This window comes from Rana temporaria, chromosome 1 (genome assembly GCF_905171775.1).
Source record: "Rana temporaria chromosome 1, aRanTem1.1, whole genome shotgun sequence".
Taxonomy (NCBI): Eukaryota; Metazoa; Chordata; class Amphibia; order Anura; family Ranidae; genus Rana; species Rana temporaria.
The window spans coordinates 493802385-493820781 of record NC_053489.1 but is presented as its reverse complement, the minus strand read 5'-3'; the positions used below and the strand labels follow the sequence as shown (position 1 = coordinate 493820781).

The 18397-nt window shown below is 39.8% G+C and overlaps 1 protein-coding gene across 1 annotated transcript in view; it reads right to left on the bottom strand.

Moving 5' to 3' along the window:
- KIAA1109 (KIAA1109 ortholog) overlaps positions 1 to 18397 on the bottom strand; it is a 393986-nt gene that overhangs the window by 146154 nt on the left and 229435 nt on the right. The window contains 5 exon segments of the mRNA XM_040330387.1: positions 828 to 1025; positions 10457 to 10659; positions 12606 to 12730; positions 13552 to 13692; positions 14110 to 14230. Of these exon segments, the coding sequence (XP_040186321.1) occupies positions 828 to 1025; positions 10457 to 10659; positions 12606 to 12730; positions 13552 to 13692; positions 14110 to 14230 (788 nt within the window).

The window sequence follows — 18397 nt, the reverse complement described above, 5'->3', positions numbered from 1 at the left end:
GCTGCTACCTTCAGGTGATTGGCACTGGCACAAGATTTACAGGGAATGCCCCCCAGTGTACCCTTACAGTGCCAACAGAAGATAGACCAACAGAAAGTGTCACATAATTGTGAAGTGGAAAGAAAATTATAAATGCTTTTCAATTTTCTTACACATAAATATGTGAAAAGTGGGGTGTGCATTTGTATTCAGCCCCCTTTACTCTGATACCTCCAACTGGAATCTAGTGAAACCAATCGCATTCAGAAGTCACCTAATTAGTAAATATAGTCCATCTGTGTGTAATTTATTCTCAGTATAAATACAGCTGTTCTGTGAAGCCCCTTCGAGATTTGTTAGAGAACCTTAGTGAACAAACAGCATAATGAAGGCCAAGGAACACACCAGACAGGTCAGGGATAAAGTTATGAGGAAGTTTAAAGCAGGGTTAGGTTATAAAACAATATCCCAAGCTTTGAACATCTCATGTAGCACTGTTCAATCCATCATCCGAAAATGGAAAGAGTATGGCACAACTGCAAACCTACCAAGACATGGCTGTCCACCTAAACTAACAGGCTGGGCAAGGAGAGCATTAATCAGAGAAGCAGCCAAGAGGCCCATGGTAACTCTGGAGGAGCTGTAGCATTCCACAGTTTGGTTTACTCCAGCAGCCACACTTTCAAAAACAATTTCTTACTAGCAACTTCTCTTATTTATTTCTACACATGTGCCCTGCCACAACCACACAATACATTATAAGTGTGTTCTGTTAAGGTTTTCAACTGCATCACAGCCCATAATCCCACAATTAGTTTTTATTATAGACAGTGACAGAACAAAATTACCTTTGATTACCAGGTTTTCAATTCCACATTCAAACATTATCCAACCCCATTTTTCTTGGCTTGGACCAATGCGTGTGACATCAGTAGCTGGAGGCTGCTCAGTTTCATCCACAAATGTAAAATCATCTAATTCTTCTAGAGTGAAAAGAACCTTTGATTTCTCAAAGGGAATAGTAGTGATTGCACAGGTTCCCACATCTGATCAAACAAGAGAAAGAAACACAATAACAAGGTTGAAAAATGCTTAACTGCAAAGTAGCAGACACAATAATACTTATTTTATGCTTGGCAATTAAGCTACAGTTACCACACTGTAAAACAGATAAACTGGAACTGAGCATTTCAATCACTTATTTAACCAATATTAAACTTTTTTTTATTTGAATAACGCTAAACACAAATAGAAAGAAAAAAAGCGTTTGGGAGATTAGCAAAAAGTTTAAATTATTTCTGCGTTTCCTAACACTGTTAAAATGATATGCAAATTGCACTCCAGCTAAAGGAAATAGTCATTTTTGATAGTTTAATGGAAAATCAGTATACTGTGTGTGTGGAAATCAATAAATATAAGCAATTATCACTTTTACTATTTTGAAAAATGCCATCCATAATAATCCTCAAGGCCACACACACACACACACTGTACAGTGCATGCAGAAAGTATTCACACAGTGCTTCACTTTTTACACATTTTGTTACGTTACAGACTTATTCCAAAATTGATTAAATTCATTATTTTCCTAAAAATTCTACAAACAATACCCCATAATGACAACGTGAAAGAAGTTTGAAATATTTGCAAATTTATTAAAAAAAAAAAATAAAAAAAAATCACATGTACATACGTTTTCACAGCCTTTGCCATGACACTCAAAATTGAGCTCAGGTGCATCCTGTTTCCACTACAACTTGATTGGAGTGTACCTGTGGTCAATTCAGTTAATTGGACATGATTTGCCTATATAAGGTCCCACAGTTAATAGTGCATGTTAGAGCACAAACCAAGCCATGAAGTCAAAGGAATTGTCTGTAGACCTCTGAGGCCCCATACACACGTCCGAGAAACTCGACGGGCAAAACACATCGTTTTGCTCGTCGAGTTCCCTGTGAAGCCGCCGAGGATCTCAGCGAGCCGAAATTTCCCATTGAACAACGAGGAAATAGAGAACATGTTCTCTATTTGGCCCGACGAGATCCTTGTCGGCTTCCTCGGCCAAAAGTGTACACACGGCTGGGTTTCTCGGCAGAATACGGCTCAGATCGAGTTTCTGGCTGAGTTCTGCCGAGAAACTTGGTCGTGTGTACGGGGCCTGAGACAGGATTGCATCAAGTATAAAAAACAATTCCGCGCCAAAAAAATATTTATATATATTATTAAAATTAAGTGGTGGAATAGAGGTAGGAGATACGATCTGTAATATACTTGGTAGCAAAGATCGAACCTAATGATGTATAGAGGTGTATGTTTTTTGTTGTAACGTCTTGTTAGATGTTTAATGTTGTTGAGGTATTGGTCTTTTTTCCCCTTTTCTGATTATTTTTATTCTGTTGGAATGTCAAATTGTTACATTGTTAGTTTGTATTAAACATTTTTGTATCTTATATTATCTTATATTATATAATGTAAATGTGTGTAAAAAGAGCAATAACAAAATTAAAAATTAAAATTACTTGATTTAAAATAAAATATATATATATTATTAAACAATAATTTGGGTGCCCACGTAAAGGTCCCAAACACACAATGTGTGCTAAGCTGCTCCCCTAGAAAGTGATGAAGTGTATGTGACTTCTATCTGATGCGTGCTAAAAAGTGTACTGGGGGCGCTATAGAGTAATATGTAATTACACAACTTATCCTAAAATATGCAACAACAAGTAAATTAATAAAAATGTGTCCTGTTGTACGTAATAAATCAATCAATAATTCAATAGTAAATAATAAAGTCCCATTGGTGCAAACAAAGATACAACATCAATGCTCGAATATCCTCTAGATATATTTCTTGCTGTGTTACAAAAACCGTCTCTGGTCGTGCAAACTTTTTTTTTTTTTTTAAATGTGTTTATTAGATTTTCAAGATAAAAGATTACAGACATTCTAATTAAATCATCATATACAATTTATACATTGAGGAAACGCTATCAAAGCATATTATCTAAAATTAAAATTAACATGCAGAAAGTAGTCAACAACGTGCGTTGTTGTTCTTAGTAATAAACAAGTATTATGAGGGGGAGAGGATAAGAATAGGTTAGGAAAGGGTGTGCAATTGATCGAAATATGCAATAACTGGCGTATCAAACCTGGCCTAGGATGGCATTTCAAAATGTACTAAACACATATTACTTCAATAGAACAAAAGTTTCGAAATCATAACAGTCTTTCAGGATACCATTAACATACGATACTCGGCTGATTTCGTAAAGTGTGACCAACATGACCACTTATCGAGGTAGACTCTAGAGGAGTCTCTTGACTGGTGTATTAATTCTTCCATGCTGGCAATGTGATTAACTCTGCGGAACCATTCTGGAATGGTTGGTGGGAGAGTTTGTTTCCATTTGATGGGGATACATAATCTTGCTGCGTTAATTAAGTGAATAATAATGGTGTTACTATAGGTTGAATGGGAGAGGCTAGAAAGGTGTAATAAGTACTGTTCGGGAGTGAAGTCGGGTGCAAAAGTAGTAATTTGCATAATTAGTTTATGGACGTCCTTCCAGAATTTAGTTATCGCGGAGCATTCCCACCAAATATGTATTAGAGTACCTGGTGCACAGTCACATCTCCAACATAAGGGAGATGCGTCTGGATCGAATTTATGAATAATTGAAGGGGTTCTGTACCATCTCGAGTAAATTTTGTATCCGTTTTCTTGAGTTAAAATATTTAACGTGCCCTTATGTATTTTTTTGCACCAATGGGACTTATTTACTATTGAATTATTGATTGATTTATTACGTACAACAGGACACATTTTTATTAATATACTAGGATAAGTTGTGTAATTACATATTACTCTATAGCGCCCCCAGTACACTTTTAGCAGGATTGTATCAAGGATTAGATCTAGGGAAGGGTACAGAAACATTTCTGCAGCACTGAAGGTCCCAATGAGCACAATGGCCTCCATCATCCATAAATAGAAGAAGTTTGGAACCACCAGGACTCTTCCTAGAGTGGGCCGCCGGCCAAAATGCGTGATCGGGGAAGGAGGACTATAGTCAGGGAGGTAACCAAAAACAGATGGACACTCTGACAGAGCTCCAGCGTTTCTCTGTGGAGAGAGGAGAACCTTCCAGAAGAACAACCATCTCTGCAGCACTCCACCAATCAGGTCTGTAACAGAAGCCACTCCTCAGTAAAAAGCACCTGACAGCCTGTCTGAAGTTTGCTAAAAGGCACCTGAAGCACTCTCAGACCATGTGAAACAAAATTCTTTGGTCTGATGAAACAAAGATTGAACTCTTTGGCCTGAATGGCAAGCGTCAAGTCTGAAGGAAACCTGGCACTGCTCACCCCCAAGCCAGTACCATCGCTACAGTGAAGCATAGGAGTGGCAACATCATGCTGTGGGGATGTTTTTAAGCGGCAGGAACTTGGAATCAGGATCAAGCAAAAAATGAATGCAGCAATGTACAGAGACATCCTTGATGAAAACTTGCTCCAGAGCGCTCTAGAACCCAGACTGGGGCAACGGTTTATCTTCCAACATGACAACAACCCTAAGCACACAGCCAAGATACAAAGAAGTGGCTACGGGATAACTCTGTGAATGTCCTTGAGTGGCCCAGCCAGTGCCCAGACTTGAACTTAATTTAACATCTCTGGATAGATCTAAAAATGGTTGTGCACCAATGTTCCCCATCCAACCTGATGAAGATTGAGAGGTCCTGCAAAGAAAAATGGGAGAAACTGCCCAAAAATAGTTGTGGCAAGGTTGTAACATCATAATCAAAAAGACTTGAGGCTGTAATTGGTGAAAAATGTGCTTCAACAAAGCACTGAGCAAAGGCTGTGAATACTAAAGTACATGTGATTTTTGTTCCTTTTTATTTTTAATAAATTTGCAAAGATTTCAAACAAACTTCTTTCACTTTGTCATTACTATTGTTTGTAGAATTTTGAGGAAAATAATGAATTTAATCTATTTTGGAAAAAGGCTGTAACATAACAAAATGTGTAAAAAAGTGAAGCGCTGTGAATTCTTTCCGAATGCACTTTAAATAAACAGTGGGGGCGTCACCAGTATTTGTAAATTACAACACTCTCCAAAAGTCTTAAAAACCTGGTTGCGACTGTCCAACCTCACCGAACATATAAAAAAATAAGCTGTAAAAAACATGCTTAAATAAATAAATATATATATATATACATACATACATACATACACACACATACATATACCATAAAATAATTAAACAAAAAAAGCTACAAAAAAAATGCAAAAAAAATTGCCCAAGAATCAGAATTAACACCACTACATCTGGTGACCTTGAATGCCCCCCCATGCCAAAATCTTGTCTTTAAACGTATATAATTGCCCACTTTAGAAGTCCATGAGTAGTGACACACAATAAATTCAACGTGTATTCCAAGTTCAAATAAGCTCATGTGTTGCTGTGCAGCCTTGGAAAGCGGAAAGGTCACCAACCAAGGATCACTTGTAGATGAATGCTGCTTATAAGTCCTAAAAGAGCACTGTGGAATATCCCAAATAGGGTTTGTATAAACAGCTCCATATAATCAGGATGGAGGGAATCAGCTGTAATAGCATGCCTTTTTAGTTTGCCTGAACTCAAGTGTAAGCTTGTAAAATTAGAGGGTCATTGGATCTTCATAAACATTTTGCTTTTCTGTGTACTGGCCAAAACTCCACCCTATAGTGAGACCGACTCTCCATCCAGACTCGTCTTCATACAATATGCCTTATATATTAAAATAGGCATTTAAAGGTCCTCACAAATAATCATATAAGAATAAGGCAAACATATGAAAAAAGGTTGAAAGGATGACCATAAAGTATTGTAATGAAAGTCTATTTGTGCCCAAAGCCATGAAGGAATGATGAAATGCAATAAACGTATTGCTCCATATCTTCCTTGGTGGATAAAAGAGGGGCTACCAGAGGTTGTTGGGTGAAGAAAGTGCCTGATTGTTTTCTCCAATAGCGCACCATCTAAATCAGAGGCTAACCTTGTGGGGTGGACTCCCTAAATGAAGGACCGAGAGGACTTTGTCCCTTCTCAAACGTGTGTGTATGTGCGCCGGAAATTATTTCACTCCACATAGCCTGTTAGCACCGGAAATGACATCATCACAAGCGGCACGGCAACACTGGACATGACATCACTCCACATCCATGTGACGTGATGTGAGCGTATGGCGGGACATGGTAGCCATCTTGTCGGTGGGGAACGCTGGAAGTTTTCCACATTGAAAATAGCGTATCTTTTTACCTGTAAATTGTGAGAGTACTGCTTTTTATTCAATTAACTAAACGAGATAGAGGATTACAGCACCATGAAGTTTGTTGCTTTGTGTTCCATGGGAATAATACTTGTGTGGAGTTAACTGTTGGATCATCGGGATTGGAGCGTGGAATCCAGGTTGGCCGTATCTATTTCCCTTTGCCTGTTTGGTCTTTTTCAAAGAATTATTGCAAGGAAACTATTCAAATGTATGGGCCAAATCCTCAAAGATCCTGCCTAACTTATCTTTTCCCATTTAAGTTACACTGCCTTAAAATTTCTACCTAAGTGCCCGATCCACAAAGCACTTACCTAGAAATTTCAGGCCGTGTAACTTAAATTCTCCCGGCGCAAGGCGGTCCTCTTCTCCAGGGGGCGATGACAATTTAAATGAGGCGCGCTCCCGCGCCGGCCATACTGCGCATGCTCGTGACGTCATTTTCCCGACGGGCAGCGCGTGAAATTACGTTACGCCGGGCTTTGTGGATTGCGACGGGACAATAAAGTTGCGTCGGGTAAAAAAAAAGTTACGCGCCGAAAAAAAAAATTCTAAATTAAAAAAAATTTGCGGCGATCGAAAAAAAGGTCTGTTTTTACAAGGTGCAACTAGTTTACACTTTGTAAAAGCAGAACTAATTTTACGTATGCAAACGTAAACTTACGCAGAAAACACAAAGCTCAAAAGCTTTGTGGATCTCCGTAAGTCCTCATTTGCATACGCTAGGCGGCATTTCGACACAAAATGCCCCCAGCGGCGGATGCGGTACTGCATCCTAAGATCCGACAGTGTAAGTCTCTTACAGATGTCGGATCTTCTGCCTATCTTTGGAAAACTGCTTCTGAGGATCAGTTCCAAAGATAGGCACAGGGATACGCAGGCTGAACAGCAGTTCCGCCTGCGTATCCCTTTTGAGGATTTGGCTATATATATATATATATATATATATATATATATATATATATATATATGTATATATATATATATATATATTATACACACACACACACGTATTCCAAAAGGAACTATAGCTCAGGCTGACATTCAAGCCAGGTGGATTGGAGGCCCCACAGGCACAGACTAGAACAGGGATATGCAATTAGCGGACCTCCAGATGTTGCAAAACTACAAGTCCCATCATGCCTCTGCCTCTTGGTGTCATGCTTGTGGCTGTCAGAGTCTTGCTATGCCTCATGGGACTTGTAGTTCTGCAACAGCTGGAGGTCCGCTAATTGCATATCCCTGGACTAGAACATAGGCAACGCCCGTAAAGCCACAGTCCACATGCTGTCTACACCTTAGGAGCCTCCCAGTGGAGAGTCTCAAAGTGGGTCCCAATAACATATACCCACAAAGGTCACAGGTGTCACATTTATGCAAACCAAACGAGACCCCATCTGAGTTACTCATTTTCCAAGTAACATCACTGTGAGCGAATAAATGGCTTAGTGATTCAGCCTTCCTAAACATATATCGTGGTTGTGTGGGATTAAACTTCCTCACATAATCCTAATTTTCAAAAGGTACCAATGTGTGGCGTAAATGTCCTTATGCCTAGGTTCATATTGATGCAATTTGATATGTCAAATCGCATGCCAAATCGGCAGCTATTGCCGGCAAAGTCACCGTCCAAATCGGTGCAACGCCGACTTTGCGGTTTACCTAGGGATAAATTGGAGGAAGCTGATAATGGTAATAGAGATTTTGTTTTCAGCTTTAGACCCATTTAGCTGACATGCTAATGAGGATTATTTTTTTTTCCCTGACATACCAATAAGACTGTATTATGTTGCCAATTTACATACAGATAGCCCTTTGCAAAGCTCTTATTCAAAAATACAAAGCAGACAAAGAAGGCATATTTTTTTCAACAATAATCCCCATTCTCCTTCCAAAAGATGGCAATATCTCTATGGCCTCTTTTCAATCTTCTGTAACCAAAATTACTTGCATAAACTTGTATTCATCTCATGCTAATTTGCAAACAATTAGTGGACAATAAATATACGTTCATATACAAAATTAGCCGAAATGCAAAAACACATTCTTCTGAAGCAAAAACATCTAAAATGGAAACTAAACCAATATGCAATAAGACTTCAGTTTAATTTTCTACATAACATACTGTACAGTAGAATTCTACACAGAGCTGTTTAGAATTGGTACACAGCACAAAACATCTTGAAACTTATGCAGGGTGCCAAGGCAAAAATGAAAGAAGCACATAATTGGATTTTATGTAGCTTAAACAGGACCTATGCTGGGGAATCTTCTTGCAAAAAGGGCATTTTTTTTTTTTTTACAGTAAGTAATTAGGTCTTTTTTTTTTTTCTAATCAATCATCAGACACGGGTATTCAAAAACAGTTGGAATGTTCCAAAGCAGTCCAACTGAGGTGTTGGCAAAAATCAATGACAGGCCCATAAATGTGACTTGGGTACTGTCTGCAACTCAGAACTACCTGAAGACGGGGGAACTGCCACGACAATCGGAATGCCGCAGAGAATCAACCTGATCCTCAAGACCAGGGCAGAAGAGATCACTGTCAAAAAAGAATGACTCCACCTGCAGGAACATAGAGCCTGAACAAGCAAGAGGCTGTGAGCCAACAACCCACCATAACCGGAGGAACAACAAACACCAACAACATGAACGAGTCAACAGAAAAAAATTGGGAAAAGTCAGCAGTAGAACAGGTCTTCAGCGGAAAAAAATGGTTACACAAGAGACCAGCCAGTCTACAACGTATATGTGAAGGTCCAAGCTTTACACTTCTAAATAATAAGAATTAGGGAAGGAAGGTTCCATGATAACAATGAGGCCCCATACACACCATAGAATCTATCCGCAGATAAATCCCATCAAATGGGTTTCTGCGGATAGATCCTATGGTGTGTACACTCCGTCGGATATTTATCCGCAGATAAATCTCCCCTGGGATGGATTTCCAGCAGATGGATATTTGCTGACATGCTCAACAAATCCATCTGCTGGAATCCATTCCAACGGATGGATCCGCTCGTCTGTACAGACTTACCGGATCCATCCGCCCAAAGGGATTCCCCGCACGCGTCGTAATGATTTGACGCATGCGTGGAATTCCTTATATGACAGCGTCGCGCCCGTCGCCGCGTCATAATAGCGGCGACGGCGCGACACGTCATCGGCAGAGGATTTCAGCGCGGATTTCAATGCGATGGTGTGTACACGCCATCGCATAGAAATCTTCTGAAATCCTCGAGAGGATTTATCCGCGGATACGGTCCGCTGGACCGTATCTGCGGATAAATCCTCTCGTGTGTATGGGGCCTGAGGCTACCTACCAGACAACTAATCTCGCCAATGCAATATACAAGAATGTGAAAAAACATTACTGCAAAATATCCAATAATAACTGACTGACCCCTGGCACTGGATGAAAATCTAAAATACCAGACCTGCAGTAAGCTGGTCAGAAAAAGGGGAGATATCAATATATCATTGTGCAGGTTTCTGTACACGCAGGGTTCACAGCCAACATGCTGATTCTGAAGCTGGCTTCTCCTGTGTCCTCATTTCAATGACTAAGATTTTTTTCTTACTTTTCACTCGTACATAATTAGGCATTCTTTGCAAATGAAATTTTACCCCCATTAAAGAGGTTGTAAAAAAAAAAACCTGCAAGACAAAGGCATAATCAGCTAGTATGCATTGCATACAAGCTCATTATGAAATACTTCCCTTAGAACGATGCCCTGTAGTGCCGCCCGCACTCCGCTCCCACGGCCGACATCTTTCAGAGTTACTTCCGGGTTCGCAGGCTCCGGAGCTGTAATTGGCCTGAGCCGCGATTACGTCAACCCCACGCATTCCACCAGTCACGGCACAGGTACTGAAGAAATGGCACCAGCGGCCCGTTTCTTCAGTATGCATGCACCAATGACATCGGGAGCAGTGCATATAGTGAATATATTATAAACTGTGCAAGTTTAGGAGATACTTACAGTACCTATAGGTAAGCCTTATTATAGGCTAACCTGTAGGTACAAGTGGTGTAACAGAGTTTACAACCACTTTAACTGAGAATACAGTAAGTGAAATTCCTTTGCAAAGTGACAATTCCCTTGCAAAGCGACTATACTCTACTCCTTTATTAAATCAACCGCCATTTGTATACCTGAAGTATCAAGCCCCCGAAGTTGACCATGTACTCGATGTACATTTAACTTGGCAGCTATTTCTTTTCCTTTCTCAGCTCCAGCATTGGACCTTAGGGATCCCGAGGACTGTGGTTGCATCTTAGTAGCATTGGCATATTTTTCAAAGTTTACAGTTGGCCGACCAGTTTCTGGGTTATTTGGGGCTTCTTCCACTACACCCCTGCAAAAGAAAGAAAGATAGTTTAGAAAATATTCAGTTTTTCAATTGTTGTTCAAGCTCTGCCTACATTTCTTTATTTACACAGCAGGATACTGCAAAGACTTATGTGCCTGCTTTAGAAAAGTCACAAGAATTGATGCAGGTTCTCTATGTTTTGCGAAGACCGCAGTCTCTAAAAAAAATTATAGGAATGACATGCTACTTCACTTATGAAAGTGTCTGAGGAAAGAACTTTTCGAGCCTGTTCACTCACGTTTATAGGCCATTCAGTGTGTTTTTTACACACTTATGTATTAACCACTTAAGCCCCGGACCAATATGCAGCCTAAAGACCCAAGGGGTTTTTACAGTTCGGGACTGCGTCGCTTTAACAGACAATTGCGCGGTCGTGCGACGTGGCTCCCAAACAAAATTGGCGTCCTTTTTTCCCCACAAATAGAGCTTTCTTTTGGTGGTATTTGATCACATCTGCGGTTTTTAGTTTTTGCGCTATAAACAAAAATAGAGCAACAATTTTGAAAAAAAAGCAATATTTTTTACTTTTTGCTGTAATAAATATCCCCCAAAAACATATATAAAAACATTTTTTTTCCTCAGTTTAGGCCGATACGTATTCTTCTACCTATTTTTAGTAAAAAAAATCGCAATAAGCGTTTATCGATTGGTTTGCGCAAAATTTATAGTGTTTACAAAATAGGGGATAGTTTTATTGCATTTTTATTTTTTTTTATTTTTTTACTACTAATGGCGGCGATCAGCAATTTTTTTCGTGACTGCGACATTATGGCGGACACTTCGGACAATTTTGACACATTTTTGGGACCATTGTCATTTTCACAGCAAAAAATGCATTTAAATTGCATTCTTTATTGTGAAAATGACAGTTGCAGTTTGGGAGTTAACCACAGGCGGCGCTGTAGGAGTTAGGGATCACTGTGTATGTGTTTACAACTGTTTGGGGGTGTGGCTGTAGGAATGACGTCATCGATCGTGTCTTCCCTATAAAGGGAATGACGCGATCGATGCGCCGCCATAGTGAAGGACGGGGAAGCCGTGTTTACACACGGCTCTCCTCGTTCTTCAGCTCCGGGGAGCGATCGCGACGGAGCGGCTATAAACAAATAGCCGCGCCGTGGTCCCGGATCGCTCCCCGAGCGGACCCGACCTCCGCATGTAGCGGGGGGGGTCCCGATCGGACCCCCCACCCGCTAATAGGGGAGGACGTACCCATACGCCCATGTGCCTGTACGTGCCATATTGTGGACGTATATGTACATGGGCTGGTCCTTAAGTGGTTAAGGACTATTGTTCATTAAGGGACATTAACTATTTACTTATTTTTATTTCATGTTTGACTTATACACAGCATTTACTTGAAACATAGGCTCTTTTCCCCCACTATTGGGAACTTATGAGCAACACATACACTTATCCCTAATCTTGCTATGCAGGGATTGCATTACTATATTTCACACATTCCCAAGGGGAAGCATTCATTAACTCTTTACACATAAAACTTTTACAGCACAGGGATCACAGAACCTTTATCATTCTTGGTTGACTATTAATAGGGTTCACCTTCTGACGGTACAGGGCAGCTCTTATTACCATATGAGCATACCCATCAGAAGTCACCCGACATTCATTTACTATATACTATACCTACAGAACATAGGGAAGCGTGTTTCATTACTCCAGGAAACCTTACTCAGTCTGGATTGGATTGCATTATCATATCAGCATATGTCACCCCTCTCCCTAATTTTATCTCTATTCACACCCCTTTCTGTGGGGCTTGCTAAGGGGGCAGCAGCAATACACTTTACTTTAGCGCAGATTATACTTTATCTCCATAGCAGGTGTTATGCTCCTCTGCCTAAAAATAGGATATGTTTCAGATTTTGATAAGTATATAACAACTTGGAAGAGCAATGAAAATGCTTTACCTGTTCATACGGAATTGTGTAGCAATTCTGTCAAAGCACAGAGCAACCAAAGAAACATGGGTAACACTTTTATTTGTTGATGTATTGGACTCTTCAATTGATGCTTGTAACAAACAGAGATTAACCTGAAAAAGGCAAATTAATTATTATAACAAAAATGACAGACACAGAACTGAATAGCAAGGTGTGTTATTAACCAGTTCCCACCCAGGCCAATTCTGACATTTCTCTCCTACTTGAAAATCTGTATTTCTTTGCTAGCAAATTACTTAGAACCCCCCCCCCCCCCCCCCCCCCAAACAGACCCTAGAGATTAACAAGGCAGTCATTGCAATTTTTTCTGTCATACTGTATTTGTGCAGTGATTTTTCAAACGCAAGTCCTTGGGAAAAATACACTTTCATGCATTTTAATGCAAAAAACACAATATATAACACTGATCTCTGTTTTTTAAAAGGAAAACAAATGGCAGTGTTTATGTCTGCCAGAGCCGGCATTCGTTTCCAGCCTCCCAGGATCATAGAGATGGCTGGGGACTATCTGGTCTTCGGGCAGCTCTGTGGTAAACTGGTGTTAATTGCTGTCGGGGGGACGGGGACATCCCCTCCTGCTGCCTGTGAAAGCAATCCAGTGGCCAACAGCTTGTAAGTGAGACTTTACCCACCTCCATTTCACCCTAAGGACATAATAAGTTGGGCTCCCTAAAGGATCGATGTCCACACTAATCGTGTACGGATTTATTCTTCATTAGGGTTAATGATACCAATATTTGCAATGAACAGTTGGGGCAGAGCAGTAAATTTCGGTAAGGGAATATGTGGAGTCACTAGAGTCCCTGAGAAATATAAGAAAGAAGCCAGCCTGCAACTAAAATATCATTATTGGGTAATGTTGCACTTTAAAAATATGTGGTTACATTTGCAAGAGCTCTGAAGTAAACCATCACCTTGGGAATAGAAACATTGGCTTGCAGTCCCTTGATTTTCACATTATCCTGGGTTAGCACAGCTTTAGCTTGTGTTTGATTTGTGCTTCCTTTAACCTGAGTCTCGGGCTTGGTCAATTTATTATCTTGCTTTGAAGAGAGCTGGAAAAAACAGCAATACAGATGGTTACTTCCATAAATTGATCAAGACCATTGAAAGTACTACTGCATAGCATCATTCAGTAAATAGTACCCTGGAGCTCCAAAATAGAAGACAATATATTGCTTTCATTTTAACAGGTTTTATGAGAGCACCAATATATTTTCCAGTACCAGTACATAAATTATACACAGCCCTAATGTAAAGATTATAGCTCCATTCTTCATGATTACAACAAAATGATTCTTAGACATTTACATAGGAATTCTATATTGTCTTTCCTTTCTTCTTATATTCCCACTAAGGTCTTGCACACCACACTCCGTTCAACATTTTGCCTATATAGTGTACATATTCTGCAAATAAAATGTAAAACATGTTATCATTACAGTGATGTGAAGTAGAAAAAAAATGCATACATTTTCAGAGAAAGTAGTTTTGCTGTTCTGAACGGCTTCTTTTAGCACCTTTGTGTGCAGATCATCAACAATTGCAGCTGGATGTCTTGTACTGGTAAAATGAACCATGGCTTCTATGTACCTAATAGATAAAAAGGGGACAAACATTGAATAAAAAAAAGAAAAAACACATTAACTGCCCTTGTGTTACAAAACAACATATAAGTATAGCAAATACACAAAGACACTAATATTGTTATACTGCCATTATTTGAAGGAGTATTGCAGCTAGAGGTCTAAGGTGTTTTTTTTTATTTTTTCATATGAAACCTTATTGTTATACTGCAAAATGTAAACAACAATTTTTTCTCTCTCATTGTTTTGAAATACAGATTAGGACTAAAACATTTCAGCATTTAATAAAAATAAGGAGTCGCGCTTTAAAAACAGGCTTCAAGCGAACATAAAAACAGTAAATAAAACACAGCCGGCCGGGAGGAGACGCCTTGACCGTCACAGCGTTTACACGTGTGAGGATACGGATACTCCGAACGCACGCCCATACACAGGCCGGCCGGCTGTGTTTTATTTACTGTTTTTATGTTCGCTTGAAGCCTGTTTTTAAAGTCTGAAATGTAAGTAAGCAATTGGCTACTTTCCTTTCAAATAAAATCTGCGCAGTATTACGCTATGTATGTTCCCTGGTGTTTCTTTACATGTGTTTGGAGCTGAATGCTGGCTGCCATTGAATGGGAAGGTCCTATGTTAAAGACACCGTTATTGGAGGATTGATCATTTGGGCTGCTGCTGTGGATTTGTTACCATTTCTGCTGTTATTTTACTGAGTTGCGGTAAGAGTCAGTAATATCTGTGGTGGAGGTCTCCTGTTTGTCCTGATCACAGCGTGGTTACAATCACTGACATCTGGGATTTTTTTCATCACTATACCTTTGGACTCCTTCAAACCTCTCGGCTTGCTCATATTCCATTTTGTGTTGTATTAATTTACTACTGTGGAGATATTCATGCTATCCTAACAGTCACTTATATTTTGTATTTCACAATCATTGGTGTTTTTTGTTGTTATCACATTTAAATAGCGCGACTCCTTATTTTTACTATGTTTGTTTTGTGCTGTATGGCACACTTGAAACGCAGCTGATGTATGCACTATATATAGGTTGGGTGTGCGCAATAATTTTCTTTTTATTTCAGAATTTAAATCTGTATGCACTTATGTGAATTTTGTGTTTTGAATGTTTACTTTTGGGCTCTAAAGTCAAATGTTCAATCCTCTCAAACTTTTCAGTTATAGATGGAGTCTGATGGACTAAAGCACCAATTGTTTTTTTCCTAGATTTTTTGGCATTCAGTATTGATATCGCTCTAAATCTGCTCTACTTAATTGCACTCTTAAAGGGGTTGTAAAGCTTTGTGTTTTTTCACCTTAATGCATCCTATGTATTAAAATGAAAAAACACCATGCACTCTCTTTTACTTACCTGAGCCCTGAATCTCCGTGGGCGCGATTCCGCGTCGTTCTCTCTATGGCTAATTGGCTTCTCATTGGATAGATTGATAGCAGCACAGCCACTGCTGTCAATCAAATCCAGTGACGCGGCCGCTGGAGGGTCCGAGTCATACACTTGGTGGCTATGAACACCGAGTGTATAACACGGGAGAGAGCTTCCCAGAGAGGGTTAGCTATTGCGGGGAGAAGCCGAGACAGCAGCCATGAGACCCCAGAAGAGGACGTTCGGGGCCACTCTGTGCAAAAGAACTGCACAGTGGAGGTAAGTATGACATGTTTGTTATTTAAAAAAAAAAAAAACCTGAACCTTTAGTGTAGCTTTAATAATACAAAAAATGAAAGGTAAAAAATATATTTAAAGTGGAGCTCAACCCAAAAGGGAAAGCTCTGCTCATCTCCTTCCTTCCTCCCTCCATTGCCACCTTTCAGGGGGGGGGGGGGGGTACCTGGTTTTGACAGGTACCGTCCCAATTTCCAGGAGACCTGGATGCAGTGAGATGAAGTTGGCCCCTCCTCTTTCTGCCCCCGTCGCGCTATTCAGAAAGAGCAGCGTAATCCGATGGAAGCTGATGGAAACAATCGCCTTGGATGGCGAGGTTACTGCTTTCCAGGACAGGTAAGTATCCTATTATTAAAAGTCAGCAGCTACAGTATTTGTAGCTGCTGACTTTTAATTTTTCATGGGGGGTTGGACCTCCTTTTTAAGTCAATTTCCTTTAAGTTATTGTCTAAGCGTATTCATTTTAATCAGTTTTATTTATTTTGCATATCTGCTGATATTATCTGTCTGTAGAACTGATATTACACTAAGGCTGGAATTTCAAACCTTACGGTGCATGTTTTCATGTATTTTTACATGCATTATTAACAATCATGCATCTTTATGAGCTGCCATTGTCTGTAATGATTTAAATAACATGCATTAACGCATCTAAAAAGGCACATCAAGCATTGCACACGCAAACTAACACAATTTAAAACTTCTGTTTAATTGCATAGATTTAAATAAGCCCTTAATAAAAAAACAATCACGATCTGGCACATGCAGAAATCCAAATGTTGAAATTTGAACTGTTCTAACTGGGCAAGGTGTACACACAAGCATTGCATGAAAACACTCCACCTCTCATTGCAAGCATTAAAATGTCACCACTATTTTCCATCATCGCCCGACATACGTTTCGTCCGAAAAGACGTCTTACAGGGGGCAATCAGAATTTTTAAGCCTCAGTTTGTACACCTTGCTGTAAACTAAAGTACCAATACTTTTTTAAATAAATGCTTCAACCTAAATATTGCACTATAAAGTCTATTTCTGTGTTTTTTTCTTCAACACGAGTTGTTAACTACAGAGCTGCTGTTTGTGATGAGTGTGATTGGTTCCTTGCTGCTTATTGGATCACATATTAAAAATATAACCATTAGCAGTATTTAACACTCCATAATTAAAGGGGTTGTAAAGGTACAATTTTTTTTCCCTAACTAGCTTCCTTTACCTTAGTGCAGTCCTCCTTCACTTACCTCATCCTTCGATTTTGCTTTTAAATGTCCTTATTTCTTCTAAAAAATCCTCACTTCCTGTTCTTCTGTTTGTACCTCCACACAGTAATGCAAGGCTTTCTCCCTGGTGTGGAGTATCGTGCTTGCCCCCTCCCTTGGACTACAGGAGAGTCAGGACGCCCCTGACACACAGCTCCTTTCTCTATCTGCATCGTAGGGAGAATCCTGACTCTCCTGTAGTCCAAGGGAGGAGCAGAGCACGACACTCCACACCAGGGAGAAAGTCTCGCATTACTGTGTGGAGTTACAGACAGAAGAACAGGAAGTGAGGATTCTCAGAAAAAAAAGGACATTTAAAACCAAAATCGAAGGAGGAGGTAAGTGAAGGAGGACTGCACTAAGGTAAAGCAAGCTATTTAGAAAAAAAAATTGTACCTTTACAACCCCTTTAAGGCTGTAGCCCGTAAGTGTATATAACCCCACACTTAAGATGACGGATTTAGAGCTTCCTGATGACTCCCATTTCTATTGGCTGAAACACGTTGATGCTTGATTGCGTCATCACGAACACACACTGTCTAGGGCAGGGATAAGCAATTAGCGGACCTCCAGCTGTTGCAAAACTACAACTCCCATCATGCTTCTGACTCTGGGTATCATGCTTGTGGCTGTCAGTGTCTTGCTATGCCTCATGGGAATCGTAGTTCTGCAACAGCTGGAGGTCCGCTAATTGCATATCACTGGTCTAGGGGTTAACTGACCTGGATTACACCACTCTAGGTGATCACTATAGCTGACCTGGATTACACCACTCTAGGTGATCAACTCATAAAGGTGAGCGCACATCCATGTGGGTCACCATTGTTTGAACACTGAATTGGAGCACCTTTAATTTGATCTACGCACAAGCACTTTATTTCACAACAAAGCAGGACTGTTAATATACGATTGTGAAATATTTTGCATTTTTTGATGCACATATTGAATTTCTTACATTTGCTATTTGCATTAGCTGAGCACGGTGTTTAACCCTTTTTTATCTCACTGTGACGCTAGTCAGCTCACATTCACACTGCTTCCTGGCAACTATTTGATTCACCTTTTTCAGTGGCGCAAAGTTTTTTTCTTTGTTTCGAATCCAGACCAAGTTTTTTTTGCTTAAGGAAGCATATAATGGATCTTTAGTAATTCCTCTTTATGAAGTTTTCCATATACATTAGGTGATTGTAATTTGAATTAAAACATACAAAACAGCAAATGTGTCGCACCATTGAAGAA